We start from the raw sequence: 11067 nt of genomic DNA on the forward strand, positions 1-11067 counted from the left end.
CCTGCTGTCAGCGCAGTAGCCAGAAAAGCGCTGGCAGGGCCCTCTCCGAGAGCTGGGATCTCAACGCTGGGAGCAACTGGGTCTGGCCCTGACTGTGACGTGATGCTTGATGCCGTCCTCCAAGCCCTGGGTGGAGGGGGCATTCCTTGAAGGAAGGATGCCCTGGTTCGGTGCATCCACGAACCAGGCCGCTGTCCAGCAGGCAGAGCCTGTTGTCACCATCGCTCTCTGGCTGAGACAGGAAGAGCTCAAGTGGCAGATGCTGCAGCTAGGAAAGGGGCTGCTCTTGGCTTGCATCTCCTTACCCATGGGGCAGAGACACCCTGAGTGGCCTGGTCCCTGACCATTGATGGTCAAAGACTGACCTTTGTTTGAATAACATCTCTTTGGGCTTGCTTTGGCAAAGACCTGTGCTCAGCTGGAATTGTCCTTTTTCAGTCCATTTTGCCAAAAGAGTCTTGAGGTCTCGGTGGGGGACTTGGAGCCAGGGGAGAGTGTCCTGTTGCCTTGGGGTCAAGGGATCTTGTGGTACCGTCATTTGACTATCCCCTCATTCATTCTGTGCTCCTCACTGGAAATGCTGGCGTGGTTGTGAGCAGCCTGATGCACTCGCCTTCTGTCGAGTGGGAGAGAGCACCGACTGGCCCAAAGCAGTGATCCCAAGGAAACTGCAGCCCGGGAGGTCATCCTTCTCTTTTCAAATAGAGAAGTGCCTGAAGGTCCCTTGGGACCTGGAGCAGGAAGGGGAGGAACAGAAGCTCCTGCTTCTAGGAGAAGCCCTGGCCCAGGAATCTTCCCAGACTGCGCTCCACCGGGGAAGAGGTCCGAGGCTGCCCTTGGCTCCTGGCCCTGGGACAAGCCCTGGAGGTTTCTGCCTGGGTAGGAAACCCTGTGGGGTGGGGGGTGTGGAGCCCTGGCTTGGAGGCCGCAACCCCTCCTTACACTCTGGACTCTGCCCAGCCCTGTGCCCCAGGCCAATCGCTCCCTCTCTATCGGTGTCAGTTTCCCAATTTTACACGGAAGAGCTGGACATAAAGTGTGTGAGCGTGCGCTCAGAGAGCACGGGCCAGCTCGCCTCCCGTGCATGGGGTGTGGGTGCATGGCTGGCACACCTACCGCCCACACCCGGGAGAGGACAGGACAGCGGACTCATCTGGGAACTGGCCTCAGCCTCGGGCTTGGCCACTCCTCCCCTGCCTGCGGCTCTCCAGGTGGCTCCCGACTGCTGGCCTGCTCTTGAGCTCCAGGCAGGGATGTCCTCCCCCAGCTGCCCCGGCGTCGGGGCTCGTCACACTAGCCGCTGCCTGGCAGCCACCCCGGCCAACGCAGTTCCCGTCAGCAGGGCAGCGCCACGCTGCTGAATGTTCCCTCCTTGCTGCCCGGTTCCACTTCTGTTCTGGTGCTCGGGTAGGAAGGGGCTGGGAGAGTCTCTGGCAAGACCGAGCTCCACCCAGAGACCCACAGGTGTGAGCAGCGGGCTCCAGGGCTCTGCTCCCGCTGCAGGATAGGGGACCGAGTGCGCCCGCAGGTCCTGGACGACTAGGTCGACCAGGGGGACTCTGCGCACAGGGCAGTGATGCCCACTGGTCACTGCAGGGCACACATGGGTGATGCATCCATGGCTCTGCTCACAGGCACCGGCCAACACCGTGTGCCACCAGCCCTCCCTGTGCTTCCCTGGTCCCATGGACCTTGGGGGCACCTGGAACACTGCCGGATGGGGGGGCCATGCTGCTGATAGGCTTGGTGGGCTCGGAGAGCCTGGAGAAGCTGGGGTGAAGAGGGCGGGGGGGAGGCTACCTGATATCTGGCCACCTCCCCATGGTCAAGGTGCCCAGGTGCCACCCACAGAGGACAGCCAGGAGCAGGGCACCTGGAGGCAGGCAGGGGAGTGGGGCCGACGACAAGGCCAGGCGGCCCCCTCCTCTTCCTCTTCAGCCTCCTGGCCCCTGTGTTTGCAGACGGGATCCCTGAACTGGATGTCCAGCCTGTCCCCAGCTGGGGTAGGAGAGGACGTGAGGGAGCCCAGGGAACCGAGCCCCACTACCAGGGCGGAACGAGTGTTGGGGGACAATGACTGGTATCACAGCAGCCCTCCGACAATTTAGAGGTGAGCATCCAGCACCAACAGCTCACAGTGACCGCTGGAGCTAGAGACTGTCTTATTGACAGAGAAAGTGCATTCGAGACCAATGTTTTCTCGTGAACGTGGACGATGAGAGTGCTGGCCTTCCCTGATCACCCAGACGGAAGGGGCCTCTTGGCCCTCACCTGGGGCAGGCGGGAGGCTGGTGCAGGCTCCCTGGGCTCTGTGCTGAGCCAGGCCTTCAACCTTTAGCTCCCGGTCATGGGGAAGCCAGGCTAGAGCCCACGGGGAGCTCAGGACAGGGCCTGTCACCCCCTGGACAGGGAGCTGCTCAGCGATTGAACGTGCCATGAGGGGAATAGGGCAAGACTGTGGTCGTCAGTCCCAGCAGGCTGTGACTTGCACCCCTCCCGACAGGACCTGTTCACAGCCCCGTGACATCAGTAAAGCCCGAGCTGTGGACTGATGGACGCAGCCCTCCCAGGGTCCTGCCAGTTCGAAGTGCTCAGAGCCAAACTCCTCCTGAGGCCAGGCAGCAGCCACACGGCGGGGAGTGTGGACCACAGAGTGCACGGCCCGTCTTCCCCTCGACCCGCAGAAAAGGGCGTGCGGGGTCTCTGGGCGCCAGGAAGGAGTGCTCTTCTTGGCATCAAGAGCTCCCACGGCTGCCGCAGGCCCCGGCCAGCAAGGAGAGCCCACCGGGGAGCCCGTGCAGAGGCGGGGCCTGCGGGGATTTTCCGGGGGAAGGACCTGCACAGGGAATGGCACGGCAGTGGGAAGCACTTGTTCACAGGGAGCAGTGGTATGGACACCAAGGAGGCCCAGCTGGAGCCCGGGATGCTGCAGCTCAGACCCCCGTCCCCACCTCAGGGAAAGGAATTCTGGTGCCAGGGATGAGGATCACAAAGCAGGAACTCCAAGCGTGGTCCAAGCGTGGACCATGGGGCCCTGAGGGGCACTGAGGAGGCTGGGTCTGCCTGCCCTTGCACTGGGGCCAAGAATCCTCCTCGTTTGCTCCTCTGGCCCTTTCCATTCCACATTCTCAGCTCTGCGCTCATCCTTGCCCTACCTACTGCTGCTGTCACCCTATCGTTAGCCCTTGAAAACGACAAGTTCCTATTTGATGCACAAGCAAAGCCTCAGGCAAGACGCAGGAAAGGTTCCTTCTTCCTCCAGAGCAGTAGAAAGGCAGCCGCTGCCCTGCCCGGGCTCAGAAAACGGTCTTTGTGAATGGTCTAAGCCCAACGGTCCTCCTGGGTGCTCCCGGCTCCCGCCGGGTGGAAACCGAAACGCACCGAAACGCTCTCTGCTGGGGATCCCCGTGCTGGCTTCAGGAACCCGGGGAGGGGCAGCTGGCTCTTGTCGCTTCTCCCTTCTAAAGTCAACGGATGACTCTGCAGGATTTCTCCTTTGATTGAGCACTGTGAGAGCCTGTATCTCATTTCGATGAACACAGGAAATGCAAGAACCAAACTCAACTCCCAGGCTATAGTGGAAACAATAATTTAATAATAAAACCTTCACATGGAACATCTACTAAGGACAAAGGTAGCTATTGCCCCTCCCCTTTAGATAGAGAGTCTTTGTTGCTGTTGATTCTCAATAAAGTTCTTGACAATCTCTCGCAGCTCCTCCCTCCGACTAGCCATGTTTCCAGCGGGAGGACAGGCCCAGGGGTGTGAGTGGAGTCTGGGGGTGGCACAGACTGGCTGCTGGGGAGGGAAGCGCCTGCCTGGCCTGGCCCACGGTGGTTGGGGTCAGCAGAACAACTTGGCCAGGTGGACCTGGAAGGGAAGGGGGCCCTGAGGCTGGGGGGCAGCTGGGGCCAGTTACAGTTTCCCCTTTTGGAACCTGGGCCCCTTCTGCCGACTCCCCCGAAAGGGCTGAGAGAGCCCTCTCCTTGCCCTCGGCGACCAGGGGCGTGCTCTTCCTCAGGAGAAGAAACCGATAATCAGGTGAGGGCGCCATAGCGTAATACACGTTGGCGCCGTCCAGGATCTGCAGTGCTGGGGGGGGTGGGGCTGAGGGGTGGTCAGCCGTGCTCGGGGGCACGGATGAACCCCACCCTCTGTGTCCCCACGAGAGCTGGCCTCGGCCGGGCACCCAACTTCCCCAGTCCAACTCCTGGACCACAGAGGAGCCGCCTGAGCGACACCCTGAGCGACCAGAGAAGGCTCTGCAGAGGCACAGCTGAAAGCAGGGGACCCTTGATCCAAAAGCGACTCTGACTCCCACCTGCCAGCCTCAGAGTGCAGCTGCCACGAGGTGGTCTCCTCCCCCAAGCACCCCTGCCGCCTCCCTGCTGGGGATGGCGGCGCTGAAACTGGCCTTCTCCAGCCCAGCGCACGCCCCTGAGCCCAGCGCTCCCCAGGCCAGACTGCCAAGCCCGCTGAGGGCAGCCCCGCACTGGGCCTCCTCATCGGGTCCTCGCATCTTCGGCCCAGGGCCATGCTGCCCCCTCCCACCCCTGCACTCCTGCCCGCTCCACTCGCCCCCGACTCACTGCCATCTCCTGAGATGATCTGCACCAGCTGGTAGTCCGCGGGCTGCTCCCCAGCCAACTTGTGCTCTTCCAGGGCCTTGCGGATCATGGCTGGGGCCCTGTCTTGGTCGGTCACCTGTGGTGGGTCAACCACAGGCCTCAGGGCATGGGTCCTGGAGCCGACTCCCCACAGCGCAGCTGCCAGAGACCCCGAGGAGGCCCCTCTGCTCGGGGCTGGGTCTACAGGGGCCTCCCTGTCTTCTCTTGCTCTCCCAGGGACACTCCATGCAGTGCGGGCTCTTTTCCAGTCATTCCTCACCCCATCTCTATCTACAAGAACCTGCACCTCTGTCTTGAGGGTGTTTCCAAGGGAGGGTCCAAATTCCCTGCCCTGCAGGCTGAGCCCCGGCCCCTGGCTCCTCGGCCTGCACGACTGCTAGGGGCTCCCAGAGCCCTGGGACAAAGGGTGGCCTCGCAGCAGAGGGTGGGGACTGTGGAGTGACCTCGGGGCCTCTCTCTGTCCTTCCTCCCTCCCCATCACAGGAGACGGCTTGCCCTCGGGGAGGGCCCCTGCCCTGCCCCTGCCCCTCCAGGAGGCCTCCACGTAGCACTGAACCCCCAGGCAGAACACACACGTCCAGGCCAAGCCCAGATGTCCGAGAGGAGGCTGGAAGACACCCTATGGCCCCGCAGGATGCCCTGGGCTCCAGGAGGCAGCTGTGCTCAGCAAGGTCTAGAGCGCAGCTGCCTTGAACACAGGGCCCGGGTGCAGGCAGGGCTCAGGCCAAGGGCCACTCAGTGACAGCTTAGGACAAGCATGCCAGCTCCGGGCCACAAGAGAAGTACAGTCCATTCGGCTGTGCACCACCGCAGCACTGCAGTCTCTGGCCCATGGGACAGGAGTGGCTCCACCTGCACGTCCATCTGGGATCTGGGCCCTGCTCACACCTGCATGGCCACCGACCTGGGGCAGACCCTGCCCTCCCCTCCGGGTCGCGGCAGCAGCCCCTCACCAGCCAGTGTCTCCACGTACCACCTCACCATCCACTCTGAGGGCCAAAGCTCTCCTGCTGTCCCTGCTCTGCTCTGGCCCTTCAGGGGCTCCTGAGAAAGTCACTCTCCGTCCAGCAGCTCCAGGGCCTGAAGAGACCTGGCTCCCAACGCCTCTCTGACCGCTGCCCTTCCCTGGCCCCTACTCCTTCAGCCCTGGCCTCCCGGCTGCTCCTCGGCCCGCCAAGCACACGCCTCCTCGGGCCTGCCTGGGTCCACCATCCTGAACCCTGACGGCTGTCGCACACACGCTCTTCCTGCCCCTGGAGTGGCCGTCTGTCCTTCCCCAGCCACTGGCAAGTCTGCTCCAGGGCGGCAGGCAGGGACCACAGCACCGCTCAGGTGCCTACTGCCTGAGCCACCGCGGCCGGGGGGTGGCCGCATGCCCAGCTTACCAGGATGCTCTGGACCTTGTGGCCGTTGTCCTCGGCCAGGGTGACATGGACAAAGCAGCGGTTGCCCACGTGCCGTTTGTAGCGCGGCCGTGAGCCACGGCGCTTTCGGCTGGTCCGGGTGGCCCTGGCTCGGATGGAGGAGGAAGAGGACGTTCCTCCCAACGCTGCCGTGACGGTGGAGCCGATCCGAGATGATGCGCAGGTCGACGGCCCCGGCTGTGGGGGACGGGAGGTCAGCAGAGGCCGGGAGCCTTGGGGCAGCTCGGGCTGCTCGAGAAGCTCCAGGAGGCTCAAGAAGGTCTGGACGAGGCAACGGGGCTCCACTCCTTGTGGGCACGGGGGAGGGGGGGCCCAGCAGGCACAGGAGGGGCGGCGGGAGGGCGAGGGCCCCAGGGAGCAGGGCTGGGCAGTCACCTTCACTTCCTGGCTGTCCTGGGCCTCCGGAACTTGGTCCAGGTGGATTCCCACCGCAGAGCCGGAGGAGCCAGCCACATGCGGGTGAGGAGAATCCGCTGCATCCCCGCCGCTCAGGTCAGGGCCACCCTGGAGCGGGACGCTGGAGTGGGCGGTGCTGCTGCCGCTGGACTCAGCGTCGGGGCCCTGGCGGCTGGATGGAGGCTCGGCTTACCTTGCGGGCCTCCCCTGACATGCCTGCCCACCTCTGCCCTGCTAAATCTGCACACGGCTAAGTCCTAGCTCCATCAAGAGGAGCCAGTGGGTCCTGACTGACTCGGAGCTCACGCTGCACCACCCCGTTGCCCAGAGAAGGAAACAGGCCCAGGGAGGGGGCGACTCTCCCAACCCCAGGGCTGGTCGGGAGTGGAGCTGGAATCCCGGCGCTCAGTGGCAGCAGGCCCCCCCCAGCCCACGCTCAGCCTGGAGCTCCCCTGAGCCCACCCTCGCCTGCCCCGCAAGGGGAACTCACTCTCCGCTCCAACGCTTGCTGCCTTCCGGGGGCTGTTGGGCCTGGAAGCTCTCACTGGCCGACTCGGGTGGCGGCTCCCACTCACAAGACAGGAGGAGGCTTCACGACAGGGGGCAGCAATCAGGTTCCTGGGAACCCCAGCTCGGGCTCCCTCCCAGGGTCCGCACAGCAGTTGGCGTCCGCATGCCCCGGCCTCCTCGGGCAGCAGGGCCTACGCGGGCCCAGGAGCCACCAGGGTGCTCTCGCCCCCACTGGGGCCTGATGCCCTCCTGGCCTCACCTGTCCTTCTGGCCGAGCTGCTCCATGGCCTCAAACCAGGCCCGGAAGCGCCCGTCGGGCACAAGGCAGTCGTAGCAGCAGCGCGCCTGCAGCTGCTGCAGCTCGGCCACCAGCTGGTCTTCCTGGGGTCAGACGGAGGAGGAGGCACTGCCGAGGCCTGGGTGGGCATGCCCGATGGGCCGGGGCCCGCAGGCTGGTTTGGCCCCTGGGTTCCCCAGCCCTCCCCTGCCTTCCGGGCTCTACCTGCCCTCAGGGCCGAGTTCACACAGCTCCTCCTCCAGGAAGTCGGCCTTCCACCAGGTGAATCCCCACCCTCCCGAGGGACAGGGCGGCCCTATCTTTTTCCTCCAACTCCCCAGCAGTCTCCCAGGAAGCTGCCTGCAGCCTGGGGGTGCCCTGCCAGGAGGCTCTCTCTTGTCCAGCCCCACCCCCAGCCCCAACCCCGCACTGCTGGCCGCAGCTGCTCACCTTCCTCCTTTCATCAAAATTCACCGTGGTCCCCTGGAAGGCAGAGAGGTCACATCCGTCACCAGGGGTCCCCAGCCATTGCCCTGCCCATCGCCCCTGAGCCCTGGTCGCATGGCACGACTGTGGGTTCCACGGGCACAGGGCAGCCCAGACCAGGCAAGGACCCAGGCAGGCTTGTGGGCGCAGGAGTGGGGCCAGCCAGGGGAGCCCCAGGGCCCTCCCGGCCCAGCCTCTGACCACAGTGGAAACATGCCCCAGGAACAGCCTGCGCTCACTCTGCCGCCACACGTCCACAGCATCCAGCTCCAGGGCGGCCGGCAGGCTCTCAGGAGACGCAGTGTGCCCACTGTTCAGTGCTCGGGGCTCGGGCCGGCCTCTCCTCCCAAGCCTCAGGGACCCCTTCCCACGCGGACCAGGCCCACAGGCTCACTCACATCCAGAAACTCCTGCATGACAGCGTCCACCAGCGAAAACCGAGTGAGGAATGTCCCCAGCCATGGGACAGTGCCCTGGATGGCACCCTGTGGCGTGGAGTGGGTGGGGATGAGTGCAGGCGCTCGGGGGCCCCCAACACCCCGCCCTGACCACCCCACAGGCTCAGACTCCTAGGACCACCCAGCATCACCCCAACACACGCTTGGGCACCCAGCTGTCACCCCGAAGTTCCCCGCCCGGCCTCCAAGGACCCCAAACTCCCCTGCAGTCACCTCCCAGCATCGGCGTTTCTTCCATCACAAGCCCACACCCCGCCCCACCCAGTCCCCCAGCCTCGGCTCTTCCAGGCTCTTGCTCTGACTTGCTGCCACTAGTCCCCGAGGATTCCCTCGGCTCCCGGCCCTCAAGCTTCCAGGGGAACAGACATGGAAGGGAGGCTGCCTGGGTTCAGAGGCCCAGGAGGGATGGCTGGGAGGAGGGCCCCACCCTGACTTGGAGGCCACCCACCCTGGCCCCCTGGCAGGAGCCACCCCCAACCCCTCCTGCTGCTGCTGCTGCTTCTGGGCTCTGTTGGGCTTCGTGTCCAGGGTGGCAAACTCGGGGTTCCCCTCCTGTCAGGATTGAGCAGCTCGGGATCAGTGAGGCCCTCGGCCCCTCCCCGTTGTCCCTGGGGCCTTGGACCCCTGGACCAAGTGGGCAGGTGGAAATCTGCTGCCCCCACGTGCCGCAGGTGCCCTGGGGGCCTGGTGCAAGCAGCCTGGCCTCCCTGAGCCTGTGTGGACATCTGGGACGTGACCACAAAGACCTGACCCCTTCTCGGGAGTCCAGAGGCCTCGGGCATGCATGACAGTGGCACAGATGCTCTGGCCATCCCTCTCCCCTCTCGGAGTCCCGGGAACGCTCAGCCACGCTCCTTTTCTCCCGTCAACCCCGCCAGCTGGCCATGAGGGCGGCGCCGCTGGATGCTCGTGCTTCCATTCAGCCGGATGCGCTCGGGGTGCCGAGGACGGGCGGCTCCCTCCGGCCGGAGGCCTTGTCTGCTCTGACGTCTCCCCACAGCCCACCACTGCCAACAGCTGTCCGCTTCTCCCGGCCTCTGCGCGTGGATGTGCGAGGGGCCTCGTGTCGTCTCAACCGTGGAGCTGGAGGGTGGGCTGTCCGGGGAGGCCTAGTTGAGCAGATACTGCCTGCCCCAGCCCACACGACTGAAAACCCAAAGGCTGCCCGAGGTCCACACACAGGCGCCCCCTCCCGGGGGTCCACTCGGGATGTTCTGCCTGCAGGGGCACCCTGTCCTCCAGCTGCACAGCTGGACACTCAGTACTGGACATTGAAGTTGTGCTGCGTCTTCTAGATGAAGCTTCTAGTTTCAGTCAGAAAGGACCCGCCGTGGTTGCCCGTCTCCCAAAGACTTCTCCTAGCTCCTGGACACGAGCCATTCAGAACGAGGCGCAGGTCTGAGACCCCCATGTGGATGGAGACTTCTCTTCCTGACGGTTCATCATCTCCTCCTGGAACATCCCAGCCCCCCACCACCACCACCACCACGTCCGAGCACTAACCCCGGCCTATGGCCCGGTAGCTGCCCCCCACCTGCCCACGAACCAGGCAGATCCCTCTTCATCTTCCTCCAGAAGAGACCAGACAGGATGTTTGCAAAGAAACACCCAGGGAAACACTCACAAGCCCCCCTCCTGAGCCCTGGCCCCCCTGCCTGCTCTTCACCTGGGAGATCAGCTCGCTGCCCAGGGAGGCGTTGATCTCAGTGGAGACCATCCCAGACAGTGTCTGAAAGAGGCGGAAGCTGGCCCTGGGGGAGGGCAAGAAGGAAGGAGAAAGGTGGGAGTGGGTGGGAGCGTCCAGGGGACAACCCACTACGCTGGAGCTGGGTCCTGGGACCCGGACTGCCTGGGTGGGTGGTGCTGAAACTGGCCAGCTCCGAGCACTGCAGGACAGCGTGGGCTTGGGAGCTGAGCTCTCAGGCGGGCACCGCGGGGACCCCCACTCCTAGTTGACAAGCGGCTGGTGTTGACAGGGGGAGCTGTCCCCTGGACAGAGCGGGCTGCTGACCAGCACACCCTGGACGTGCTCTCATCTGGCTCGACTCTGTGCCTGACCGCGGATGGCACCAGTGTTGATGCACAACAGCTGACCTCAGGTCCTGGCGAGACCTGGCGCCCCAGCCCACCTGGCCCCTGCCCAGGTCCCGCTGCCTCCAGGTTCCCTGCAGGGCGATGCCCAGCCTCCCGCGGGGCCCCCGGTCCCCCCCGGCGTCCCCTGGAGAGAAGCCCGCCCACCTGGAAACTTCCACCCATGTCTTCTTCTGACAGCCAATCGCATGGCTTTCGAGAGCAGAGAGGATGGCGTGGCCTGAGAAGTTGCGGAGCATTCGGCACTCCTGGGGAGGGAGAAAGAATAGGCCGTGAGAGGTGGTCTGAGCGTGCCCTGCTCCTGCTCCAGCCCCCTCAGCTGACCTCCCCCTCTGGATGAGAGACTCCCAAGGAGCCCCTGAGGGCGAGCCGGGGCCCCAGAGCGGGACCCCACGCTCCACCTGAGGGAAGAGCCTGGGGGGACGTGAGGAGGAAGGAGGGCTGTGCTCCAGGCAGCGCAGGGCCCGGAGGCCGAGAGTCCACCAGAGCGCAAGGGGTCCAGGATTCCAGAGAGGGCCCCAGCACGCACCCTGGCCACCTCGATCCAGTGCTCCACCACCCTGGCCTTGTCTGCGGCCTTCATGCTGGGGTCCCCGAGGCAAGTGGCCACGACGCAGTTGGCCACATGGTTGAACTGGCTGATGACGGCGCGCACGGTGGGCACCACGTGCTCCTTGCCCTTCTGGTGGCGCTGGGACCAGATGGAGCCCAGGCAGTGGTGGGGCACCACCTTCTTGAACAGCTCCTGGGGAGGAGGGCAAGTCAGCCGGCCACGCCCACCCCCAGCTCAGATCCCG

General features: G+C 64.7%; 1 protein-coding gene across 1 annotated transcript; it reads right to left on the reverse strand.

The window, feature by feature from the left end:
* Positions 1-3843: 3843 nt before the first annotated feature.
* LOC131279661 (ral guanine nucleotide dissociation stimulator-like) lies at positions 3844-7386 on the reverse strand. The gene is made up of 8 exons (XM_071217157.1): positions 7375-7386; positions 7218-7339; positions 6939-7037; positions 6428-6620; positions 6014-6229; positions 4590-4704; positions 3938-4092; positions 3844-3870 (listed from the first exon to the last, which is right to left on the reverse strand). Exons 1-8 carry the CDS (start codon positions 7384-7386, stop codon positions 3844-3846), a joined length of 939 nt encoding a protein of 312 aa, XP_071073258.1.
* Between the last annotated feature and the right edge of the window lie 3681 nt (positions 7387-11067).

This window comes from Dasypus novemcinctus, chromosome 9, assembly GCF_030445035.2.
Source record: "Dasypus novemcinctus isolate mDasNov1 chromosome 9, mDasNov1.1.hap2, whole genome shotgun sequence".
NCBI lineage: Eukaryota > Metazoa > Chordata > Mammalia > Cingulata > Dasypodidae > Dasypus > Dasypus novemcinctus.

Coding starts and splice junctions, on each gene's coding strand:
- LOC131279661 (XM_071217157.1), bottom strand. Junction 6,621..6,938: donor AGCAAGCGTTGGAGCGGAGA/GTGAGTTCCCCT, acceptor GCCTCCATCCAG/CCGCCAGGGCCCCGACGCTG. Junction 6,230..6,427: donor AGGACAGCCAGGAAGTGAAG/GTGACTGCCCAG, acceptor CGTCCCCCACAG/CCGGGGCCGTCGACCTGCGC.